This window comes from Cricetulus griseus (assembly GCF_003668045.3).
Source record: "Cricetulus griseus strain 17A/GY chromosome 1 unlocalized genomic scaffold, alternate assembly CriGri-PICRH-1.0 chr1_0, whole genome shotgun sequence".
NCBI lineage: Eukaryota > Metazoa > Chordata > Mammalia > Rodentia > Cricetidae > Cricetulus > Cricetulus griseus.
The window spans coordinates 233,886,258-233,912,409 of NW_023276806.1; the positions used below are offsets into that span (position 1 = coordinate 233,886,258).

Genomic DNA, 26,152 nt, shown 5'->3' on the forward strand with positions numbered 1-26,152 from the left:
TACAGGTCAGGTCAGCCTGGGCTACACAGTGAGACCCTGTCTCAAAACAACAACCGGGGGTGGGCCTAAAACAGCAACAGAGTGGCAAGGTTTGGAGTTAGGCCCCTTCTAGCACGACGCCATTTTATGTCAGCAAAAGCTTTCCAAATACAGTCTTACCCTGAGGTTCCAGCGGGATGTGAATGGGGGGATAGTTACTTGCTACAGATGAGCACAAAGGAGGCCACTCTTGGGCCTTCTGCTCTGTCCTCTGCTCTGTTAGTGAGCCAAGTGTGTTAGGCCACTGAGCCCCAGGAGCTGCAGGTTGGCCAGCTGTTGCTGGCAGTATATTTTGGGTGCCTGATAACATGAGACACGGGCTGGGAAGGGAGTGCTGCAGCAGGCAGACGTGGGCTTTTCTTGGCTAAGATGGCAAACCTCTGTTCTTCCCATATTGCTTTTCGCTGGGAAGAGGCATCTCAGAGCCAGACAGCCAGTGATGACTTGATTCCTCCCTTTGCTTTGGTAGAACAAAGTGGGCTATGCAGGGCAGTGGGCAGCTTGGTCTGGCTTCCTGCCGTGGGTTTCTGACACCTGGTACCAACTGCACTAAAGAAACTTGTTAAAATACTGGCTTCCAGGTTGGAAGGTACAAACAACCTCTTACCCTGACCCCAGAGAGGGTGGCTACATTGTACGCTCCTGATGGGAGGAGCCTGACTTCAGTTACAGTATGTCAGGAGGCCAAACTACTGCATTGTATCATACCGAAAGTACACTCCTGATGGGAGGAGCCTGACTTCAGTTACAATGTGTCAGGAGGCCAAACTAGAACTCCACTCCTGTCTGTGTTCCGTCTTCCCTGGGTGGCCTGCCGTGGACCATAGTCCTGGGATCCTCAGTGAGGCTGACCCTATGTATTATCAGGTTAAAGGCTCTGACAAGTCCTATAGAAAATGAGCTCTGTTCCGTATTGCTCATTCCAAAACTTTGCAGAGTGACGTCACTCTCCCAGTGGTTCAGGCAGAGTATTTTTAGGGCAGTCAAAGTCTTCTGGTGACAGGGATTTTGCTAGAATCTGTGCCCTTTAAAAGTAAACTTGCAAGTTACCCAGAATGGATTGTTGTTAGGCCACAGTGTGTAACCAATGTACCACGTGCATGCAAGACAGGAGCAGGATGCCGGGTGATGGTGGCAGCTCGCCTCTAATCCCAGCACTTGGGAGGCAGAGGCAGGAGGATCTCTGTGAGTTCAAGACCAGCCTGGTCTACAAGAGCTAGTTCCAGGAAGTCTCCAAAGCTACACAGAGGAGAAACTCTGTTTTGAAAAAAAAAAAAAAAAAAAAAAAAAGGCAATAGCAGAGAACTCGTTGAAGATGGTGGCAGTGGGCAGTGTCCAAGGATACTCTCCACTTTCTCTTAACCTAAAAAATCCTCAAAATAAGATCTATTTGAAAACAACAAAAACTCTGAGGCTTCAGAGAACTAGCATTAGATGTCACAGCTTGGGCTGCTGGAGGCAAGATTGGGACCCGTGGGGGCTTGATGCCAGGCTTCAGCTAAACCTGGATGTCAGGGCTGCCCCTGCACTGGCTCCCCAAGCCCTATCACTGCTGGTTGTGTCTGTACTTTGTCAGCCCTATTGGCATGTCAGGCAGGAGGAGGCCTTGGTGGGACAGCCCTGTCATCACCCTGACCTTATAGTTGCAAGGCTGGTTCAGAGTTCTCCCCCCCCCTTTTTTTTTTTTTTTTTTTCTGATGCAGGGTTTCTCTATGTAGTCTTGGCAGTCCTGGAGCTCGCTCTGTAGACTAGGCTGGCCTCAAACTCAGAGATCCACCTGCCTGTGCCTTCCAAGTGCTGTGATTAAAGGCGTGCACCACCACCGCCCAGCTTTTTGATTTATTTTGTTTTTTCCAGGGTTCCTCATTTTAAATCCCTCCTCTGAGCCTCCATCTTGGTCCCAATGAAGAGGTTCAGTCTTCTACCCTAAATTCACACCTTAGTCATTTTCTCAAAAAGATTTTACCAGTGTCCCTGATTTCCATAGTCCTTCTGCCAGGGCTGCCAGCCATAAGGCTTACTGTTCACATTATCAGAGTAGAAGCTCCAACACGTCCTGATGAAAAAGTATTTATTTATTTTGAGACAAAATTCCACTATGTATCGTTGCTATCTGGAGCTCTCTCTGTAGAACATGCTGTCCTTGAGCTCACAAAGATCCTCCTGCTTCTGCCTCCTGATTGCTGTGATTAAACGTGTGCGCCATACACCCTGCAAGAGTTCTGTTTTATATTTAGCCCAGACCTTCCTAAACGTACTTAGCCACAGGAACCCATTTTTCTCCTGACATTGTCACATAGTCCTCTGCCCAGTGCAGGGGACCCAACCCACACTGTTCCCCAAGCAGATAATATGTGTGCCTTGGTCTCCCCTTCCCTGTAACTGTGAGTCCCTGCTGGGAACAAATACCTTTGAGCAAGTGAATGAAGGCATTGATGTCCCCAAGTCCCAAAGACCATTTCTGTGTTCAGTCAGGGCTGTGGTAATGAGGACCACAGAGAGACAGGAGAGTTGCAGAAGGGGTGGCACCAGGCTGCACCCCGGAGAAAACTCCCCATCCCCAAACAGCAGCCCCTCAACAACAACCAAACCCTAAAACCCATCGTCTCAAATCCAGGTTGTTTGACAGTGCTGAGGGCTGCATGTCCCTGGGCATTGCCCACTGGGGCCCCGTTGGCTAGCTGGAGGGAGTGAAGTGCATGCAGGCAGGCCCTGTGCCCCTTACCTTGGTGGGTGAGCTGAGCTTTGCCCTGGGTGGAGGGTGACTCAGAAAACAAGCAAAGAGAAGCAAGCCTCACTCCAAGCCAGGGACAGTCCCCTAACAACAGCTCTATCCTCCCTCTCGTACCACTGAAAGCTAGCTGTCCTTGCAGCGTCACTTACTGCTCCTCTGCCCGGATGGACCTCAGGGTTCAGGTTGTCCCAGGGCAGGCATTGTCCCCTGCTTGGCATTGGGTGGGTGGAAACTGTCTTTGTCGGGTTCTGATGAAGCCCTGGAGGAGCTGCTGTAGCAGAGTCAAGCCAGTGTGCGCGATGCCCGCTGTGCAGAGCTGGGGCTGACACAACTGTCACCACAGGGAGAGGGACCCCAGCAGCCCTGCAACTGCAGTCTGGGAAGGAGGGTTCTCCCCTGCTCTTGGCATCTGTGTGTGTCCTCACAGTCTGTGACATTCCCTTGGGTATGCTCCTCCCGCCCTTCCTGTGCTTTGCCGTGGGATCTGAGCCTTGAGGTTTTTGTCTCCAACTGGTTCAATGAAGGAAGAAGCTGGGGACCCCCAACCCCAGAAGGTAGCTGAGGCTCAATGCCACCGTTAGAACAGAATGTCCAAGGAGTTCATGGTCACAGTCACTGTGGAGGTTCCAGGGGGAGGCCCTGGAGCAGGGGAGGGTGGGTGAGCAGCTGTTTTCACTCTTGGCTGGGCCTGAGTGTCAACTGGGGCTGCTCACTGCAGGCTCCTGCCTTTTCTTTGCGACCTAAATCAACCTTCCTTCACCTCGTCGTTGTGATGCCAACAGGGTATGGCTATTGTCCCTCCTCACATGGGCCTAACGCTAAATCCCTGATATAAGGTTACAATCCAGCTACAACCACTGGGAAAAGAACGGACTGAGTAAAGGATACCCAGGACTTTTTCATATGATCTTTGCCACATACCATGAATCTGTGATTACAGCAGAATTTAAAAGTTTTACTTAGGTTTTTAAGGATTTACTTTTTAAAGCTGGTATATTAGCACACACCTTTAACCCACCACTCAGAAGACAGAGGCAAGCAGATCTTTGTGAGGCCAGCCTGGTCTACAGAGTGAATTCTAGTACAGCCAGAGCTACACGGAGAAACCCTGTCTCAAAAAACCAAAAACCAAACAAAAACTTTCGACAGCTAAAAAGTAAGTCATCTTAGGGGCTAGAGAGATGGCTTGGTGGTGAAGAGCACAGGCTGCTCTTTAGAGGACCTGGGTTTGGTTCCCAGCACCTGCATGAAGGCTCACAGCCATCCATAACTCCAGAAACTGATTCTGTCTCCTGGTCTCCATGGTAACTGCATGCATGTACACAGAAACATGTGTAGGCAAATACTCATACACATAAAATACAAATAGAATAGTTTAGTAATTCTTTTCATTTTTATCCCTCCCCCCAGCTCTCTCTCTCTCTCTCTCTGTGTGTGTGTGTGTGTGTGTGTGTGTGTGTGTGTGTGTGTGTGTGTGCGCGCGCGCGCGTGCGCGCGCGCAGCTTGTGAACAGGTACCCTCAGAAACCAGAAGTGGACATTGCATCTCCTGGAGCTAGAGACTCTCCTGGTGGTTGAGAGTCACCTGATGTGGGTGCTGGGATCTGAACCTGGGTCCTCTGTAAGAGCAGCAAGTGCTCTTAGCTGCTAAATCATCTCCAGCCCAAATAAAGTCTTTTCAAAAAAAAAAAAAAAAAGCTTTTATAAAGGTCCTTCTGTTTCCCAAAGAGGTTACTGTGGCTTACCCCACCATATAAAAAATACTTGTGGCGGCAAAGCACACTCACAGCTCGGAACCGCCAAGGCCAGTGCGACTGTGTGTTCTCGGCCCATCTCTTGGATGTTTGTGAGCCCCTGTCACTTTGCTTGCTCTCTTAATCTGGCCACTCCAGTCATCCCTGCCGATTCGGCAAACGCCTGCTTTGATGATGTGTCTCTAACCGCTACTCAATTTTGCTTTTGCTTGGGACATGCTTAATAACCTCACTCATTCAAAGCCCAGAGTATGGCGATTGCAGAGCTTCTTCTCGACCTCGAAGAAGCAGCGTTAACTGACATCACCTGAAGGATCTGCCAGCCACTGTTAAAGAAAGTGAATCTGGAGCCATGGGGCGGCAATGAGACCAGGGACAAGCTGAAGGCAGAAGATGGAAAGCCTCACCCCTTGCAGGTGGACCATTAGAACAGTGCAGGGTGCAGCAAAACCTGCAGTGCTGGGCTCAACACCTTGGCTCTCTGTTTATTGGCTTTCTTGCTTACAAGATAATTTACTGTTCAAGGTCATTAAGAGCTCTCTAATCTCAGCAGACTTGTTGGAATGTAACTTCCTTGGTGCTGAAGAGATGACTCAGCAGTTAAGAGCGCCTGGTTGCTCTTCCTGAGGACATGGGTTCAATTGCCTGTACCCACATGGAACTTTACAACCATCTGTAATGCAGTCGGGACCTGACACCCTCTCTCTGGCACTCATGTGCTGCTCAGACGTACATGCAGGCAAAATGTCCGTTCACATGAAATGAACTAAAATTAAAGGAAAATTTAAAAGATTTTATTAAAGGTTAAAAAAACATGAATCTGTGATTATTTCCATGGTCTTAAACACCCAACAGGAAAGTATGACCAAAAATGTAAAGTAATTCTGAGAGCTTTGATCAGTTCAAAGGGGGCAATCTTGGGTCGGAAGATGGCTCAGGGGTTAAGAGCACTGGCTGCTCTTGCAGAAGACCCGGGTTCAATTCCCAGCACCTACCTGGCAGCTCACAACTGTTTGTAACTCCAGTTTCAGGGAATCTGATGACCTCTTCTGAACTCCGAAGGCACTAGGTACATTTATAGACCACATACATGAACACATATGGTATGAAACACTCATACATACATACAAAGTAACAAAATAAATCCACAAGGGGGAAGGATGCAATCTGTCAAATTCCAATAAATTACTTATGTAATTATTAATAATTAATATTATTACTTAATGCATGTGTCCAGCATTAAGTCCTATGTCCCTGAAAGTACTCAAAATGAAAAGTAAAACAGGCTTTCTGGGAAGATCAACCAGTTGAAGACTCTGCCTTCTCTTGGAAAGGGATGCCAGAAGTCGAGTTTAGATACACCCCCTCCATGTAAGCAGTCACAGCCTCTTGTGAGCTCTCCTTGTGTCTCAGGATCTACTCGGGGCTGTCTTCAGATCCCATCATCTAAGTTGCATTTCCCCTTCTTTTCCTCTTAGCCAGCCATCTCACACCCCAAACCACTGCAAGACTTTTTCTTATTTCTCACTGTGTCCCTGGGTTGGCCTCAAACTCACTACGTAGACCAGGCTGGCCTGCCTTGGCCTCCCAAGTGTTGGGATTAAAAGTGGGCACCACCATTCCTGACATTATTTATTCTTTCACTCTAATGTCTTAAAAGATTTTTAACTCAGACACTTGTTTTTGCCATAATATTTCTTCCTCAGGGATTTGGGCCCAGTTCACTGGGGTATGGGGTGACAACTGCTCTGGCTACTTCCAGATGGAAAGTGGTATCAGCCAGATGGGTTCTGTCCTTGGGGTTCGTGCTAAGGAGAGGTGGGATGTATGATGTCCAGGGACAGGGACTGGGGGTGATCCTGCCCTTGTGTAAGGACATGGTCAAAGGCTGGCTTTCTGTAGTCAATGTTATTTTTAGGGCCTCGAATCTGGAAGACATGAACTGCAAATGAACGAAGATTAAAGACACAAAACACAATGAAAACACTAAGTGTTGTGTGGCGTGACGTCTTCTAGCGAGGCCCCATCTCGAATGATGACTGTCTGAGTTGCTTCTCTGTTGCTGTTACAACTACCCGAACAGAAGCAACTTGGGGAAGAAAGTGTTGACTCTGTCTTACACTGTCAAGTGCCCGTCCATCATGGAGGGAAGCCAGGGCAGGAACTCAAGGCAGGAGCTGAAGCAGAGACTGTGGAGGAATGCTACTTACTGACTTGTTTGCCATGGCTTGCTTTCTTATACTCCCCAGGACCATCTGCCCAAGACTGGCACTGCCCACAATGAGCTGGGTCTTCCCACATCAATTATTAATGAAGAAAATGAGTGAGGGGCTGGAGAGACAGCCCCGTGGTTTAAGAGCACTGGCTGTTCTTCCAGAGGACCTGGGTTCAGTTCCCAGCACCCACGTGGTGGCTCACAACAGCCTGAAACTCCGGTTCCAGAGGATCTGATGCCCTCTTCTGGTCCTCTGTAAGTCCCAGACTTGCACGTAGTATACAGCCACACATACAGGCAAACTAGCTATATGCATAAAATAAAAATAAACATAAAAATAATTTCATGTTAAAATTTTTTTGAGTACAGACATGCTGAAAAGTCAATCTGATGGGGGCAATTCCTCAACTGAGGTTCTCCCTAGAGTGTGTCGAGTGGACAAACACGAGAAACTGTCTCCACCTAACCATGGTTTTCTTTTCTTGTCAGTGACTGGCTTAGGGAAGAACACATCATCAGTTCCAGACAGGAGGATCTTAAAGGGAATTCTTGCAGAGGCTTCTAGGCGATGTCATTGCAGTCTTAAAGCTACTCACACTCATCCAGGGAGTTGGGTGGAGGGAGGAACTTCTTCCTGTAGACATTATGATGTCTGTGACTCTAAATGACTGAAGTCATCGTCATCAGTGACTTTGTCACAGTCATTTGTGACTGAGGGAGGCGAGCCTGAGAGGAAGGCCATCCAACAGAGGGAAGGGAGAGCAGCGTAAAGAAATACTTGGATATAGCTAGAGAGATGGCTCAGCAGTTAAGAACACTGCTGTTACTGTAGAGGCCCTGGGTTCGATTCCCAGTACACACCTGGCAGCTCACAACTGCCTGTAACTCCAGTCCCAGGGGAACCAGTTGACTTCTTCTGGCCCATATGGTTTCCTACACCCATTTGAATGACATATACATACATGTAAATAAAAACCAATCTTAAAGAAAAGAACCACCCTTTTGACAGTACTGACCTCTTCATGATAATCAATGTGCAATTCATTCTTCTATCTTTCCAATTCACAATATTGTAGCTTTAAAGAGATCATTTTTTTTAACATTTCATTTTAATTTTATGAGTGTCAATGTTTTTGCTTGCATGTCTGTCTGCACCGTGTGCATGCAATGCCCTTGTAGGACAGAAGCTGGCGTTGGATTCTCTAGTACAGTGGTTCTCAGCCTTCCTAATGCTGCAACCCTTTAACACAGTCCTCATGTTGTGCTGACCCAATCATAAAATTATTTTTGTTGCTACTTCATAACTGTACTTTTTCTACTGTTATGAATCATAATGTAAATATCTGACATTTGACCCCTGTGAAGGGGTCATTCGACCCCACAAAGGGGTTGCGACCCACAGGTTGAGAGTCACTGTCTAGAACTTGATTTACAAATGGTTGTGAGCCGGCACATAGGTGCTGAGAATCTCACTCAGGTCTACTGGAAGAGCAGCCAGTGCTCTTAACTACCGAGCCATGCCTACAGCCTCCCTCAAAGATGTATTTTTATTATTTTAAGTTATGAGTATGTGTGAGCACATGGGTGTGAGTGCAGGTGTCCCCCTGGAGGCCAGGGGCTTTGAATCCTTCTGGAGCTGGAGTCACAGGCAGTTGTAAACCAGCTGGTGTGGCGGCTAGGAACCAAGGTCCTCTGGAAGAGCAGCCAGTGCCCCTAACTGCTGAGACATCTCTCCAGCCCCCAGTGTTGTAGCTTTTATGACATTTGGGGATATCTGAGGTGGATTTTTTCTGGTAGCAAAAGCATCCTGTGATCCCCGGATGAAGTTGGGACAGTAGAGCCAAGTGACAGGACTTGCCTGCAGCGAGTCCTCAGTCTGTATAGCCCTGCTGGTCTAGTGATAGTCCTCGGATGGGTAGCCCCTGGGACCTCCATATGGAGTCTGTGGCAGGCCTCACAGACCACAGCTGAGGTCCCCACTGTTGAAGCAAATCCACGGCCTGGCTGATTACGACACGTGATTATTTTTATAAGGAAACTTGTTCTAGCCTTGTGTCTAGGTCCTGGGGACACTCAAGCCATGGTGCCCACACTACCCTCTATGCCTTGTCTGAGCCACTTAGCAATGAAGCTGCCTACCAGACTGTAGCCATTCCTGAAAACACAACAGGTAGTAGGAATGAGTTACTCATACCCACTCCATTCCAGTCCAACAACTGGCCTCAGAGCACCGCAGAAAACCCTAGTAAGGAGAGCTGGGCTTCCGACAGGTGGCCGGGACAACACCTAGTGAGGCTGGGGTGCTGGCATTCAGGGTACATTAAGTGCTCTGAGTCACAAAGCAATGACTACATGGTGGCAGCTGCTTCTGTAATTAGAGTAGATAGGTATGGAGACAAAGGGACAGAAGAGGGACATCACCTTTCATGATTAAGCCTAATGACTTACTCACCAATGAGTGCTCTCATCTCCATCACTTGGGGCTCATTAGCTTGGGAAGCAGGGAGGGCTGCCTGCCTCTAGAAAAAGACGGTGCAGTGTTTTCCCTACTGGCTATTTTGAGTTTTTTTTTTTTAAATTTTAAATTTTATTTTATTTTTTGTTTTTCCAGACAGGGTTTCTCTGTAGCTTTGGAGCCTATACCGGCACTCTGGAGACCAGGCTGGCCTTGAACTCACAGAGATCCGCCTGCCTCTGCCTCTTGAGTGCTGGGATTAAAGGCGTGCGCCACCAACGCCCGGCTTAGTTTTTATTTTTTTAAGAGGGTTTTTTTGTTGTTGTTGTTTTTCAAGACAGGGTTTCTCTGTGTAGCTTTGGCTGTCCTGGAACTCGTTCTGGCAGACCAGGCTGACCTTGAACTCACAGAGATCTGCCTGCCTCTGCCTCCTGAGTGCTGGGATTAAGCATGTCACCACCATCGACAGGCTTTATTTTTGTTTTTATTTACATATATATGAAGGTTTGTGCACACACACATGCACATAGTAGCTAGACAGGGGTGTGCGATCCCACCCCCTTCTGGAACTGGAGTTTCAGGCAGTTTTGAGGCACCCAACAGGAGTGGTGAGACTGAAGTCATGTCCTCGGGAAGAGCAATCATTGCTCCTAACTGCTGAGCCTTCTCTCCAGCCCCATTGTTGAATCCTGTATCACAAGATAATGGTGAGAAAGGGTCCCAGTGTTGACGAGGGTGACAGATACTGGCTAATCTTGTCCATTAGGAAGAAAGAAGGTTGCTGTTTCACAGTGTGGGGGGGTGTCTTAGCCGACTCGGCTGCTGTTGACTCTGGTCTTACTCTATGATGGCCAGTTGAAAAAGCTAATGGAACACTCCTGTACCCTGCAAGGACAGAGTTGCCCAAAGCTAATAATACTATTATTATTGTAGACAGGGTTTCTCTGTGTAACTCTGGCCAACCTGGAACTCGATCTGTAGACCAAGCTGACCTTGAACTCATAGAGATCCACCTGCCTCTGCCTCCCCAGTGCTGGGGTTAAAGTCACTACCACTGCTTGGCCTGCTTTGATCCTTTTTTTAGTAATTTATTTAACTTCGTTGTATTTGCTTGGTATGGAGGTGTCAGATCCCCTGAAACTGGAATTACAGACAGTTGTGAGCTGCCATGTGGATGCTGGGAATTGATCCTCTGGAAGAGCAGTCAGTGCTCTTAACCTCTGAGCCATCTCTCCAGGCCCTGCTTTGATTCTTAAAAACACGTATAAGTGGGGTGCTGAGATGGCTCAGTGAGTAAAGGAACTTGCTATCAAGGCCTGAAGACTTAAACCCTTAGAACTCACACTGTAGGAGATAACCAGCTCCTCCTACATGTTGCTCTCCGGCCTCCACCCTGGGCACTGTGGTATGAGTGTGCTACATAAATACAAATAAAAAAAAAATTCCAAACATGAAGTAAAACTGTAGAATGGACTTAGAATATATATTAGGGGAGCTCAACAGAGTCTCAAAAGGAAAAAAAGCATTTGCTTTCCCTAGTATTCTGATCCGAGCCTTTAGCATCTATGTTCATATGTAAACAAGGGTACATGTGTGAACAGGATGACATGCAGAAAGGAGAATGAGAGACCTTAGGTGACGAGGAAGGACAATGAAGACAAAAGACAGGTGTCATAAAGGCGACCACAGAGAACTGTTTTTCTAGTTTCAGCTCTCATTTATCTCTTTCCTGTGGGGATACATGAATTAAATATAAATTAAATACGTGATGGTTACAAGTGTCAAGTCCACTATACTGCGCCACAGCTTCAGAATGACGATTCTAGCCTTCGAGAAGTCCACCATCTCAGCGAGCTGCAGGCCTGCTTGATTTTGGGGTGTATGTATGTAATTACACGTTCTTCAAAATCAAGTTTTTTGCTTTGTTTAGTTGAGACAGGCTCTCTCACAGTGAGAGAGCCTTGAACTTGCTATGTAGACCAAGATGGCCTTCGACTCACAGAGTTCTGCCTCCCGAGTGCTAGGATTAAAGGTGTGTGTGTTGGGCTCACAATAGTTTTAATACAAAAGAAAAATTAAAACAAAAACAAACACTTGAGAGTCGAAGGCAGAGTCCTTGTTTGCTTTGTTGAACTTAACTGCGGCACTGTTTAATGGACAGGCCAGGGACTGATGAGTTCAAATTCTTTAAAATAGCTAAAGATTAAAGGGAATTAAATTTAGTGCCTCTGGGATGTCTGATCCAAATTTGTTTTTAATGACATAATTGTTGCATGTTACATCTGAGATTACACCCCAGAGAACTGGTTATGTGTGAGGTTATGCTACAGGAAACCAATTTCCCATGTCAAAGGCAAATAAGGGCGACTGTAATGTCACCACTTTAAACATGGGGTGAGTGAGGTCTTATGGAAATGAACAAGGGAAGGCCGGAGATTGCATGATTAGGCTGCTGTGTGTTTTCGACAGCACTTAAATCACTGCATGTGCAAACTGGGATAGCTTCTTAGGTATTTATTTGTTCATTTTAGGGGGAAACGATCCCTCCCAATCCTGCAAAGGAGGTCTTGATAAATAAGCTCAGGGATGTCGTTCAAGAAACAAGTGCAGGACATACACAGGCATGGAAGATGAGAAAGAAACGCTTCTTATATGTTTATATTTCAGATTGTAGAAGAACAAGACATGAAATTCCTGTTTCTGTTCCTCGAGGTTTTTTGAAAACCTAAAGTAATTGCAAAATTCTCTTCCCCCAGGGCTTTCCCCTCCACAATTAATCTTTCCACACACACCCCCATGAGGATTCCCCCAAGCTTTAGAACACTCAACTAATTCACAGCACCTCAGCTTCAGAACTTTAAAACACTGCTCTGCTCTTGCTCAGCCCAAGCCATGCCCTTCCCTTCTTAAAAATTGGCTATTTTTGCAGTACCCATCTATCGAGAAAGGACCCCTGTAACGAAAACTAACTGCCTTGGTTTACTGGGCTGGTAAACTCTGAATCATTTACTTAGGGTGCTGAACACCTATACTTCCATCTTTGGACCCTAAGAGTTTATTCTCTATCCTTCCAACGGTATCACCCGTGCCCTGGGTATCAGAGCCAAGCAAGCAATTGTGAAAGTCTCTTCAACCGTGCGAGCGAGCGGAGGCAACGCTTTCAAAATATGTCATTCATCTTCATACTCGGTGGCAGCTTATCCATATACCCTGTATAAGCACCATTAAGTATCGGTGTTTAAGACCTCCGTCATGAGAGGTAAGCTTTCAAATTTATAGGCACAAGGGGGTTGGCAAAGGGACCCTTTTCTCCTACTTATTTTTCTTTTATTGGAACAAAAGCCAGTTTGGGTACACCTCCAAGTCTGAAGTTGCTATTTGTCAGGCAGGCGTCTTTTAGAAAGCCGCGTAGTGCATTCAATTAACCGACTCCTGGACGAATCAGAATCGGGGAGAAAAGTATTTCCCATGCCTAGAGTGTCACACGGAACTAGGAAGCTCGCTTAAGCAGACTGTCAAACTTTTATGTTTGCTTGAAAAAACAAAAACAAAACCAACAACAACAAGCCACACAGATGGAAGAGTCGGGTCTGTTGCAGCAGCCGTGTGAGGAACAGGAGGCTCACCTGGACACACAACAGACGCGGGTCTTCCCCGGGCTGTCCTCACTGGGGGAGGGGAGGGGTGGACACCGCTAGACCTTTGTCCCGGGGGCCTGGGGAGGGACGACTTTGTGGGATCCGCGCGGCCACCTGCGCCGGTGGAAGCCACACACCGCCGGGACCTCCTCGGTGGTCGCCTGGTGACACTCTGGGGGGGCGGGGAGGGCGCAGGGGGCTCCACCTGGGGGGGGGGCGGCGGGGCCTCCACGCTCTGACCGGGGTGGGGGAGGCCAGGGCTCCCCGAATTCAGAGCGCGAACCGCTGCGGGGCAGGCCGGGGGTGAAGCGCGGCGGCGAGCCGGACAGCCTGCGCTCGGCCCCGCTCGCCCGCCCGAGCCGGGGAAGGTGGCTCCGCGCTCCGTCTCCCCGCGCAGCCGCCAGCACCGCGCCGGGCTCGGGCGGGGGCACCGGCTCCGGTCGGGCTCCCCGCGCTTTCGCGCTCCCGCTTCGCGTGCGGCGGCTCGAGCCGGGGAGGGAGCGAGGGAAGGGGTGGAGGTGGCGGGGGGAGGCCGAGGGGCGGATCCTGCCTGGGGGCTGATCCCTCCCTCCCTCCCCTCGGCCGGGCTCCGTGGCGGCAGCGGTGGCGGCGGCGGCGGCGGCTCCATTCCCCCTCCCCCCGGGAGCGGCGGCCGGGCCGGGGGAGACGGAGCGGAGGGCCGGGGCCGGGGCCGGCGGCGGCGGCGGCGGAGGAGGCGGAGGCCGCGCTCCCTCAGCCATCGGGCCCGCGCGCGGACCTGCTCGGTGGCCCGCCCGCTCGCCCGCTCGCCCGCTCGCCCGCCCGCCCGCGCCCACGGGGCCCCAGAAACCAGGGGCCCGGCCGGCGGCTGAGGTAAAACGGGGCGGCGGCGGCGGCGGCGGGGCCGGAGCGAGCGGGGCGGCGGGGGCGAGCGCGGCGCGCAGGGGGGGCAGCCGGGGCAGCACAGGGGGGCGTCCCGGTGGGGCGCGGGGGCGACGCGCGAGCCACCCCCCCCCACACCCCGCGGAGCGAGGGCGGCGACGGAGCCGGGGAAGGCGCGCGAGGGGGAGCTGCAAAGCGAGGACCCCCTCCCGCACCCGCCATCTTGTTTCTTCCCCGGTCCTGGCAGCCGGGCGGCTAAGCCCCGCCCTCCCCGTGCTCTCCTATTGGCCGGGCCGGGCGAGAGTTCCGCCTTTCGGGGGCCGCTCTCGGCGCCCGGGTTCCCCCTTGACGGGCAGGTCGGGCGGCCAATGAGTGCTCGCATCTCTGCCCCCGCCCCCTCGTCGGCTGGCGCTCGCCTTCCCTGCGAGGGTCGGACTCGGCGTCAGCCTGTGGTGCGCTTCCCCTGAGGTGTCCGGGGAGATGTTCTCCCTCTCCCCTCCGGGGGTCGGGGCCCTGAAGACTCCCGCCGAAGGGGCGCCCCTCTGAAGGGGCGGGGAGCTTGTCCGGGGTCTCACCCGGCCTCCTGAGCCTCCCGTGTGGCGTGCAGGGCGGGTTCGGTCCAATTGTTGAAACCCCTGGTTCGGGGGGTCAGGGTGAGGTGGGCGAGTCGAGTCGGGGCTCGGGCAGCGGAGGACGTGGCTCGACGGGGTGTTGGGGGTACCAGGGACGTGTGTAGGAAAAGACTTGCGGACGTGAGGAAACTCCCGCCAAAAATAACGCGGTCTGGATGTTAGCTCCTTGTAGGCGAAACTCTTGGCTTTCCTCAGCCGCAGCCCTGCCTCGCTGTTTGCTCCTGGTGACAGCGGGAGCCCCGAGTGTGTGTGGGGGGGTCGGGACTGGAACTTGGGGGCGGGTTGAGAGACGATTTCTGAGGCTGCAGATGGGTAGAGAGGGGCACTGTAGACTCTTCAAAATTGATACTGAAGTACCTGTTCCCTCCCCGGAGGCTCCCTGCCTTTGGAGGGTTGGGGAATACGTCGTGTTTGTTCAGGGCTGGGGCTGCTTCGGAGACCTTGACCCCCCCCCCCTTCAGAGACAGGATTTCTCTGTGTAGCTTTGGAGGCTGTCCTGGAACTCACTCTGTAGACCAGGCTGGCCTCAAACTCACTGAGATCCTCCTGCCTCTGCCTCCCGAGTGCTGGGGTTGAAGGCGTGCACCACCAATGCCCTGTGCTCCCTTGACATTTGTAAATGATCTAGTGGCCCCAGGGCTTCGGGAACCTGAACAGAGTTGCTGTCATTGTTCTGTTTTCCTTTGGTTCCAAATGGTTTTGTATACCTGCCACATATTGCTCCTCAGACAGCTTAGTTTAAGTCACACCTTGGAATTTAAAGGCCTTATCACTATGGTTGTCAGCGATAATTTATTGATCGTTCTTAAGAAAACATTTGCCTAGACAGTGGTGGCAAACACTTTAATCCCAGCACTGTAGAAGCAGAGACAGGCAGATCTCTGAATTCAAGGCCAGCCCAGTCTACAGAGTGAGTTCCAACACAGCCAGAGCTACACATAGAAACCCTATCTCAAACAACAAATATGTTTTTGTTCATGCTTTTATCTTTTTTTTGAGGGGGGGTTTCGATACAGGGTTTCTCTGAAGGTTTGGAGACTGTCCTGGAACACTCTTTGAAGACCAGGCTGGCCTCGAACTCACAGAGATCCACCCACCTCTGCCTCCCGAGTGCTGGGTTTAAAGGCATGCGCCACCAACGCTTGGCTGCTTTTATCTATTTTTATTTATTTATTTTTTGTTTTCATTTTTATGTGTATGCATATTTTGGCTGATATATTTCTGGTTTCCCTGGGAGTCCAGATACCAATACCCTGGAACTGGAGTTAAAGAGTTGTGATCCACAATGTGTGTGCTAGAAATCAAACCTAGGTCCTCTTAACTGCTGAGCTCTCTTCCCAGCCCTTATATATTTACTTTTTAAGGGAGAGTCTCACTATGTGCTGTGGCTGGTCTGAAAAACTGTGTAGATGTGGCTGACCTCAAAGTTCACAGATACTGGCCTGCTTCTCCCTCCCAAGTGCTGGGATTAAAAGAATACCAATGTACCCAGCACTGCCCGTGATTTATTGATGAAGTGTGGAGACACGGGGACATTAAAAACTTTGTCCAGGTTACAGGGGACTAAGATTAAAACCCAGATTGGTGCAGAACGTCTTTGTAGAGATCCCAGGGTCTCACTGGTGTTCATAACCTCCCAGCTCGAACACAGGTGATCAGGAGTCAAGTCAGCTTTGGCTGAGTCACAGTTTTCTGAGCTTCTGTTTCTTCATGCCTGACATGGAAATGATAATGTCTGCACAACCTCCTGAGGTAGCCATGAGAAATGGTAAAAAGAAAAGGCCATTGTAGTGTGTGAAAGTATGCTGAACTGTCATTGTTGTATCTCAAAAGTCTTCCTGTTGTTCCTACCAATGATGGCCTTGGTAACTGCCTGTAACTACTCCTTAGGGGCTTGGCATAGTTCCCTACATCCAGAGAATGCTGTGGGAAGCCTAAGGCTTTCTCTGCTACCCAAGGGTGGATCGGATGTAAATATCAAGGGATAGAGATTTCTGAGGTAATAGTACATTGAGAATTCATCTCAGATACTACCCCAATCAGCTTGTCCTTGAGTCCAATGAAAATCTCCAAAGGCTTCTTAAAATTTAAAAGATTTCTTAGAACCATTCCCAGATTTTGCAAGGTTTGTGGTTGGAAATGCCCTAAGCATTAGGTGCTGCCTTCTTCAGGAAGTACCCTGGGTACTATGATTTGAAACATTTCAGATGTCTTTACTCTTCACAGGGTCTAGAGAGAAGGTTTCTAACTATGGTAAGATGTCTTGGGAAAGGCCTTAGACCTATGATTTTATTTTAAATATTTATTTATTTAGAGACAGGGTCTCACTATATAGCCCTGGTTGTCCTGGAACTCACTCTGTAGACCAGACTGGCCTCAAACTCACAGAGATCCGCCTGCCTCTGCCTCCTGAGTGCTGGGACTCTTGTGTTTTGTTGTTGTTAGAAAGTAGATGGTAGTCTCATTGTCACAATTATTGTTTTGCCTCCCTTTTCCAAAACAAAACAAAACACAAACATGATCTTAGCTGGGCGCAGTAGCCTACATCCTGAATTTCAGGACAGCCAGGGTTATGTAGAGAAATCCTGTCTCAAACAAACAAACAAGACATGGCCTTGCTTTGTTGCTGGCTTTGAGCTCCTGGGCTCAAGCAATCCTTCTAATTGAGTATCTTGTTTTGGGAACCCTTTACCACCATCTTTTCCCATAATCAACTGTCTCACAGCATTGCATGTATCATTACAATACTAGATATCATCGTGTGTCATATTATAAGGACCCGTCTGTGTCTTTCCTTTTAGTTGGGTAGGCCTCCTTGAGGAAGAGATCATGGTGTTGAATTTCAGGGCTGGGGACGGGCTTACTGTGTAATCATGAAGACCTGAGTTTGATCCCCAGCACCCACCTAAAGGTCATGCAAAGGAGGTCTGCAACTCCTCCAGTATTGGAGGAGGCCAGCCTGTGCCTCCTCAGTGCCACCACTGCCTAGCTGGGATTTGCAATTTTAAAGTAATCAGAAAAAAAAAATTTCACTGTTAATTGATGTTTGTGAAAAGACTAAAAGAAGGTGCCTCTTGGGTGCTTTAGAGGGCCGTTGTATGGAGGGAACAGCCAGATCACGTGGTGTCCACTTGATAGAAGGGTGAATGAGTGCATATAGCAATGAATATCCAGTTTACACTTTTGTGACTCTCTCTTCAGGCTTGTGTTTGCGGTTTCCAGTTGCCATGAGGAAGCCTCGTCGAAAGTCACGGCAGAGCGCCGAGGGCCGGAGATCCCCATCCCCATACAGTCTTAAGTGCTCACCCACACGAGAGACCTTGACATATGCCCAAGCCCAGAGGATTGTCGAGGTGGACATCGACGGCCGCCTCCATCGTATCAGCATTTATGACCCACTCAAGATCATCACCGAAGATGAGCTCACTGCTCAGGATATCACCGAGTGCAACAGTAACAAGGAAAATAGTGAGCAGCCTCAATTCCCTGCCAAGTCCAAGAAATCCTCATCTAAAGGCAAGAAGAAGGAGTCCTGTTCCAAGCACGCGTCTGGCACTTCCTCCCACCTCCCACAGCCCAGCTTCCGCGTGGTGGATACAGGTAGCCAGCCGGAAGCACCCCCATTGCCTGCTGCTTATTACCGCTACATTGAGAAGCCTCCAGAAGACCAGGATGCTGAGGTAGAATACGACATGGATGAGGAAGACCTTGCCTGGCTAGACATGGTAAACGAGAAGCGTCGAGCAGACGGGCACAGTTCGGTGTCGGCAGATACCTTTGAGCTGCTGGTGGACCGGCTTGAGAAGGAGTCGTACTTGGAAAGTCGCAGCAGTGGGGCACAGCAATCACTAATTGATGAAGACGCCTTCTGCTGTGTATGCCTGGATGACGAATGCCACAATAGCAATGTCATCCTCTTCTGTGACATCTGCAACTTAGCTGTGCACCAGGAGTGCTATGGTGTCCCCTACATCCCAGAGGGACAGTGGTTATGCCGCTGCTGCCTGCAGTCTCCCTCTCGGCCAGTGGATTGTGTTCTTTGCCCCAATAAAGGTGGGGCCTTCAAACAGACCAGTGATGGCCACTGGGCCCATGTAGTCTGTGCCATCTGGATCCCTGAAGTCTGCTTTGCTAATACCGTGTTCCTGGAGCCTATTGAGGGCATTGACAACATTCCACCTGCCCGTTGGAAGCTAACCTGTTATATCTGCAAGCAGAAAGGGCTGGGTGCAGCTATCCAGTGCCATAAGGTGAACTGCTACACCGCCTTCCACGTGACATGCGCGCAGCGGGCTGGACTCTTCATGAAGATTGAGCCCATGAGAGAAACGAGCCTCAACGGCACCATCTTTACTGTACGGAAGACTGCCTACTGTGAGGCCCACTCTCCGAGTGTGGCCCCTGCCAGGAGAAAGGGTGACTCACCCAGAAGCCTCATCGAGGCGGGGGATGAGGATGGCCTGAAAGAGGATGGTAGGGAGGAGGAAGAGGAAGAAGCAGAGGAGGAAGATCAGGAAGGCCAAGGTGGGGTGGGCAGCCCCCATAAGGGGGTGTCCAAGAAGAGCAAGATGAGTTTAAAGCAGAAGATCAAGAAGGAACCAGAGGAAGCTGGCCGAGAGACGCCCTCCACCACGGCCCCCATGGTCACTGTCCCACAGATACCCTCTTACAGGTGAGCCTCATCAGGAGGGCTCTTGAGGGACTCTTGGTTTGGTCTTCACCCTAGGACAGGTCTTCTCCAAATATGGTTGATGGATATCTGACCTCTGGGCCCCCAAATTCAAGCTTGTCCTTTAGAACCAGGTCCTGTTTTGTGCCCTCTGAGTAATGTGTTTCCTCTGGTTCACAGTGGCATAAGTCACTTAGATACTTGGGTGACATGTATCCACCGAGCTGGCAGTTTTCGCAGTGACACTAAATGGCATTGTGAACAGGGTAATCCTCCACTGTTAGGCTCTCCATCGATTTCTAGGTGGTTATCATTTCTGGTCTTTGTACATGCAGGCTGTGTCCCTCGCGTCACCTCATCTTTGTGACAACCCCAAGGGCTCTCACATAGGCCTCACAAAACCCTTGTGGGAACAGAACTCTTCCAAAATGGGGAGCGCCTGTGTTAAGGGTTCGATACCTGCCTTCCAAAATGCTCTGTCCTGGGAAAGATGGGGACTTTTTATTTACAAGGGACATGGGAGGGCGGTCCTCCTTGAGAAGCTTTAGATTCAGGGGAAAGTTCAGCTTTATAACCAAGCCACCTGGACCTCCCTGAGAGTCTGCAGACAGTTCACTGTGCCTGCGTTAAACTCTCAGTGTGGTAGCTGGGTCTGCTGGAGGGTTGGGAGCTTAGCAGGGAATATTTTCCAGCAGAGGCCACCTCAAGGTGATCCCTTTAAAACATATACCATGGTAGCTGGGTGTGTTGATACACAACTTTAATCCCAGCACTGGGGAGGCAGAGTCAGGTGAATCTCTGGGAGTTCCAGTCCAGCCTGTTCTACATAGTAAGTTCTAGGCCAGCAAGGGCTACACAGGGAGACCCTGACCAAAAAAAAAAAAAAAAAAAAAAAAAAAAAAAGGAAAAGCATATCCCATTAGAGAAGGAAGGAAGGAAGGAAGGAAGGAAGGAATCTTGGAGACTATTCATCTATTCATCTAATGTAGTCCTTGCACCTTCTCCCATATTCCCAGATGAAGAAACCACAGCCACAGGAGGTAACGTTGTTCGCTCCTTTGTTGATTCATTCAATGAGGTATTTATTGAGCACTTACTACATGCCACATCCTGTTCTAAGGGGTGGGGCTAGGTGGAAAGGGGCAGAGACTGGGCTGTGAGTGCTGGGCTGTCTTCTGCCTGAGTCTAGATGAGAAGGTTAGAGATAAAGCAGTCCTGGCAGGTTGTAGGAAGTCCGTTGTATGAGGGGACAGGAGGCTACCAGGCTTGCTGCCCTGGGGAGATAACCAGAACAAGATGAGGATAGGGAGGCTCTGTCGAGAACTTCAGCACCTCCTGAGTGTGTCTTCTAGACACAGAGCTGGCCTTGGTTGTCTCTTTATTGAGGTAACTGGGTCAGCACTTAGTCCCCATCTGTAGGGTATCTGTGCCCTGGGGCTAGCTTTTGGTTGTTATAGCTGCTGTCTGAGGAGCCGCTCTACTGGCTAAGAACAAACACACCATTTAATACTTTGTGTGACCTTTGGAAAGTTGCTTAATTGCACTAAGCCTGGTTCTGTGAGCAGAGTTGTGAGAAATAAATGAGGCCATATGAGTCAGATACTTAGCACAGTGCCTGGCAGATAGTAAGCGCTCAATAAATGGTGGCTGCTGCTATGTTACTGGTATTCCTCCTCTATCTGCTCAAATGCTGTTCACCCCACCGTGGCCAAGAGGCAGGGGGAGGGGGCTGGCTTGCAGGTGGGAAGGTGTGCTTGGCATGGGTGTTGGTGGGGGTCTGTCCTTTGGGGAAAGGCCTAGGTAAGCTTGGCTTTTGGGTAAGAACACCTGACTGGAGATGGAGATGGCATTGATGGGCAGTACCCCTCTAACACGCCCATCTCTTAAGTTTCACTTCGATTAGCTATACTTGGTTCTCTTTCTGTGGAGTGGGGCGAGGAGATAAAGCAGAGGAAAGTATAAGAAAGAGCACGGGGGCCTTGCTTACTGTGGTTGTGTACTGTAGCAGTGAAGGGATCATGGGTTCAGATCCCAGCCAGGGCCACCACCTTAGCTGCATTAGGAACGTTTGTCTATCCATGCTTTATTCGGTGCTCTGGAAGGTGTTCACCGGAGCCTCTCCTGCTCCGCCCACAAGTGTTACAAGTTTAAACCCAGATCCTAAGACTTCGCTGGCTGCAATTTTAGAGCTTATATCCTCTTTTTTTTTTTTTTTTTTTTTTTTTTTTTTGGTTTTTTGAGACAGGGTTTCTCTGTGGCTTTGGAGGCTGTCCTGGAACTAGCTCGTGTAGACCAGGCTGGTCTCGAACTCACAGAGATCCACCTGCCTCTGCTTCCCGAGTGCTGGGATTAAAGGCATGCGCCACCAACGCCCAGCTGAGCTTATATCCTCTTATATGTTTAGATTTTTGTTGTCGTTTTCTCCTCTTTACATTTGGTTAGGATGCTAAGTTTTAGGATGCTAAGATTTTTTTAAATGAAAAATAAAGATCAGCTGGGTACATGCCTATAATCCCAGTTACTTGGGAGGCTGAGGCAGGAGGATCGTAAGGACCAGGGTACTGTAGCGAGACTCCCCTCTCTCTCTCTCTCTCTCTCTCTCTCTCTCTCTCTCTCTCTCACACACACACACACACACACACACACACACACACACACACACCCTCAGAGGTCAGATTACTCTGAGGGGTTACATATGGGTACAGAAAGCAGTAACCTGGCATACTTTCTTTGAGTTTGGTTGTGGCCTACCCTAGGGTCCAGTGAGATCCTCAGCCACAAAAGGCAGGAAACTGGCCACATGGCACACAGCTTACTCAAATTCCTGTTTTCTTCTTGTTGTGTTCATCAAGAGGAGGCTATGGGTTCAGGAGCACAGGCCTGTCTCTCAGTCCCAGGCACAGGGCTTCTCTGAGAGAGCTCCCTTGACAGTGTGGGACTGCAGGGCAGGATGGAAAAGCAAGTGAAGCACGACTCAGTCTGAGCTGCTTTAACTCTGATGTCTTTTCTCAGCTCTCCCCTGAGGTGAGACTTTGGGTCACTATTCTGTCATCTTCTCTGAGGTTCAGAAGTGAGCTGAGATCTGGGTAGGATGTTCAGCTATGTGTAGCCTGAGCTTCCCACTGACCTGTCTCTCACCCCCCTGTGCCCCTACTCAAGGTTGAACAAGATCTGTAGTGGTCTGTCCTTTCAGAAGAAAACCCAGTTCATGCAGAGGCTTCACAACTACTGGCTGTTGAAGCGGCAGGCTCGGAATGGCGCTCCCCTCATCAGGCGCCTGCACTCGCACTCACAGTCCCAGAGAAACGCGGAGCAGGTGGGTACAGTGCGATGGCGGAGGCTCCTAGGGGAGGAGGAGAGGAGAAGGGATGGTGTCCAGGTGGGTGGGACTCCTCCTCCCTGAACCTTCCCAGTAGCCTTGGCCTGTAGGGAATCCCCTCAGACCTGACAAGGCCAGCTCCTCTGGAGGGAGACGAGACGCTTTGCACTGGTTCATGTACTAATGAGCTTGAGAGAAGCAGTTCCTCAGTCGGATTGATTTGACCAAACTTCAGTTCCACACTTCTCTCTGTGTCTTCCGTCTGTCCAGCCTGTCTATAGTGCTTTCCTGTATTTGGATAGGGCAGAAAACATGACATGGGATCCGAATGAGGGATTGTGGATTTTGTGTGTTTTTTAGATTTATTTTATGTGCAAGGGTGTTTTCCCTGCATGGACGTCTGTGTACTCTGTGGGTGTCTGTTGCCCACAAAGACCAGAAGCAGGTGTTGGATGACCTGGGACTGAAGTTATAAATGGTTATTAGTCACCACTTGCTTTTTGGGAACTGAACCCTGGTCCTCTGCAAGAGCAGCCAGAACTCTTAACTGCTGCACTGTCTCTCCAGCCCAAACTCCTTGCAGAAAGTTTGACAGTTTTACAAGGAAGAAGTCATTTTACCCCAGCTGACCCAGAGATACTCAATACTGCAAAGAAACCTTAACAAGCTATATACACATGTTGTTTCCAAAATTTATGGTGGATATTTGTTGCTTCTAATCTGTTGACTGCTTTCAGCAAACGATTATCACAATACTCACGCACTCTCATGCAAGTGTACACACACACACACACACACACACACACACACACACACACACACACACACACACACGTACGCATGGGAGAGAACATAACAAGATGAAAGCTAAGCTTAGGTTGTAATAGCTGCTTGCACAGGAAGTCCAAGGCCAGTAAGGTTGGTTATATCATTCTCTTAAAGGCAGGTCGAATTTAAGCAGGCTGAGTAAATAATCCTATTTATTTGTTTGTTTGGGTTTTTGTTGTTGTTGTTGTTTTGAGGCAGGGTTTCTCAGTGTAACTTTGAGTCCATCCTGGAACTCCCTCAGACCAGGTTGGCCTCCAACTCACAGAGATCCCCCTGCCTCTGCCTCCCCAGTGCTGGGATTAAAGACATGCACCCTCCCCCATCCCCCATTCCTCCTCCTGCTATCTGGTCTCTTGCACCTCTGGTTCTCCGAAATCTCTGCAGCATTAACAAATTACCCCACATCCCCAGTCTTTGTTCTGATTCTCACCTTGACCATTGTCTTACATTTGACACTATGGATCAATCATTGTGTCCATAGATTTCAGTTTATGTTACCAGTTTTTGTTTGCTTTAAGTTATTACATTCTTATGTTTCAGCAATGGTGACCTCTTCCAGGACTGGATTCACTGATTTTCTTCTTTTACTTTTTAGTATGGGAGGGTGTGTTTGCATGCACATGTGTTTGTATAGTAATGCAGGTGAGTGTAGAGACTAGAGGCAGATTCCTCAGGAGCTGGAGTTACTGGAGTTACAGGAGGTTGTTGTAAGCCACGTCCTCTGCAGGTCTTAACCCCTGAGCCATTTCTCCAGCCCTGGAGTCACTGATTTTTGCTGTGTTACCAAAGTATTTTCAAACCTTAAGCAACTAGTGAGAACTTCACTTTGTTTTCTAGCCAAGGCAAAGCTCCAGGGTGAGATTCTTTCAATCCCCATCTTGCTAGTTTTCTCCTGAAATTCTTTTCAGCTCTTAGGGCCATAGCTGAGCAACCATGTCTCTGGGGCTGGGGAAGCAGTCCTAGGTGACTATCGGTGTTTGTTCTTTTTTTTTTTTTTTTTTTTGGTTTTTTGAGACAGGGTTTCTCTCTGTAGCTTTGGAGCCTATCCTGGCACTCGCTCTGGAGACCAGGCTGGCCTCGAACTCAGATACCTGCCTCTGCCTCCTGAGTGCTGGGATTAAAGGCATGTGCCACCAACGCCTGGCCCTAGTGTTTGTTCTTGTGCAGCACCAGGAAGCTTTGAGGAAAGGCCCTGGGTGGTGTTGGGGGAAGGGCTCTCAGCAACCTTGGGTCTGGAAAAGGCGGGATTTCTAAAATGTTGAAGCCCTCCGAGGCCAAAGCAGGGACCGTGGGAAGGAAGGAGGTCCCAGCCCCCATGTTCTTGCCTTGCTCAGCGTGAGCAGGATGAGAAGACAAGTGCCGTGAAGGAAGAGCTGAAGTACTGGCAGAAACTCCGGCATGACCTGGAGCGGGCACGGCTGCTGATCGAGCTCATTCGCAAAAGGGAGAAGCTCAAGCGGGAGCAGGTGAGCAGAGCCCAGCCCCGTCTGTCTGTGGCCCTTCTCTGGTGCCAGCATTCTTTTTTCCCACTGGTGCTGAGCACTGTGGGCTCTGTGGTCTGGCCACTTGGTATTGGGTGGAGTGCTTCTAGTGGGTGGCATCTCTGTTTTGTGGCTCAGCTCCTTGGGGCTGGAGCCTAAGCCTGCTTAGTCCCTCACACCTGAGTCCGTGACTGGAGTTCCTGATTCAGGGGTTTTTGGAGGGAGATTGACCCAAATGTTTTGAAAAGCTTCGGAGCTTTTCAAGATGACAACCTCCAGCCTGAGACTCTCCCGGGGCCATTTATGGATTTGGAGTCATTTGAGATTTCTAGCCTCAGTCCAAGAACATTCTATAAGTCACTGACCACAGGGAATGATAAGGTCGGTGGTATAGCGTGTGGTTTAGGGGCAGGAGGTGCGTTGTCAGACTGGGTCTAAAGCCTGGCTCTGTTTCTTTCTATTTCTATAGCATGAAACAAATTGCTTAATCTCTGAATACCTCCACTTCCTCATCTTCATTTTAGAAATAACAGCAGAGCTGGCATTGTAGAGATGAGTTCATGTATGTAAAAGTTGAGAATAGTGCCTGGCATATAGTCAGGGCTGGCAAGGTGGTAGCTGCTGTTATTAACGGTAGTACCGATACTCTGCCCTGCTGGAGTGTCTGCTGGAGTGCTCCACACATGGCACAGAGCAAATATTATTAATTGAATGAATGACAAGCCCAAACTGTTCTCTCTAGTCCAAGAATAACAGCTGTCACTTGCATGCTTTCAAGGTCTGGGTTAAAACTGTTCCTTCTTTCTCTCCTCAGTCAACAGTTTGAGTTCCATGCTGCATCCTGGGTGATGCATGTGTGGCCAGAGAGGAACTCTCAAGATCTCCACAGGTCAAAGTATGATTTTCCCCAGGCTTGGTCCTATGGCTTAGATTGTCTTCCTGGCTCTGGTTGAGTAGGCAGGCTTATGTTGACGTGGACAAGAGGCAGGAAGGAGCTTGTCTGTCCCACCCATGGCATTGCTGTGTTTCACGTTAGGGCACACATGTAAATAACATTGCACAGGGTGCTATTGCAGGCATTGCTTGAGTGGCGAGCCTGGACTCCCTGTTCACCCTGAGCCCACACAAATGTTCTCAGGGAGAGCTCTCAGTGTCACATAAAATGCCTAGACTGCCCCCCCAACCCCTATAACACATGCACATAACTAAAAAAAAGTAAATTTTTTTTTTTTTTTTGGTTTTTAAGACAGGGTTTCTCTGTGGCTTTGGAAGCTGTCCTGGAGCTAGCTCTGTAGACCAGGCTGGCCTGGAACTCACAGATCTTCCTGCCTCTGCCTCCCAAGTGCTGGGATTAAAGGCGTACACCACCACCGCCTGGCAAAGTAAATCTTTTAAAAATGCTTAGACCATTACTTGGGACCTGGCATGGGTTATAAAGTGTTAATTATTATAATGAATAGTTGTTATTACATCTGTAAGTTTTGGTATGGTTCTTTTGTTTTGTTTTGAGAAACCCTGTCTCAAAACC

General features: G+C 49.4%; 2 protein-coding genes across 6 annotated transcripts in view; one reads left to right on the forward strand and one right to left on the reverse strand.

Moving 5' to 3' along the window:
• Positions 1–9,660: 9,660 nt before the first annotated feature.
• LOC118239460 (basic proline-rich protein-like) lies at positions 9,661–13,604 on the reverse strand. The gene is made up of 2 exons (XM_035450615.1): positions 12,823–13,604; positions 9,661–9,885 (listed from the first exon to the last, which is right to left on the reverse strand). Exon 1 carries the CDS (start codon positions 13,572–13,574, stop codon positions 12,891–12,893), a length of 684 nt encoding a protein of 227 aa, XP_035306506.1. The 5' UTR covers positions 13,575–13,604; the 3' UTR covers positions 9,661–9,885; positions 12,823–12,890.
• The window catches only part of Brpf3 (bromodomain and PHD finger containing 3), a 34,667-nt gene continuing 22,076 nt past the window's right edge, over positions 13,562–26,152 (forward strand). For 3 of the 5 annotated variants that reach the window (XM_027389055.2, XM_027389058.2, XM_027389059.2), the window contains exons 1-4: positions 13,562–13,686; positions 17,529–18,999; positions 22,156–22,312; positions 24,478–24,609. In XM_027389055.2, coding sequence (XP_027244856.1) covers positions 17,555–18,999; positions 22,156–22,312; positions 24,478–24,609 — 1,734 coding nt within the window. In that variant the 5' untranslated portion in view covers positions 13,562–13,686; positions 17,529–17,554. Of the gene's footprint in view, positions 13,687–14,127; positions 14,148–14,194; positions 14,349–17,528; positions 19,000–22,155; positions 22,313–24,477; positions 24,610–26,152 lie in introns of those variants that run through there. The other 2 variants (XM_027389056.2, XM_027389057.2) reach the window with 2 other exon arrangements.

What these genes read in the sequence shown, in the direction of transcription:
- LOC118239460 (XM_035450615.1), bottom strand. Translation starts at nt 13,574, where the DNA reads ATGGCTGAGGGAGCGCGGCCTCCGCCTCCTCCGCCGCCGCCGCCGCCG.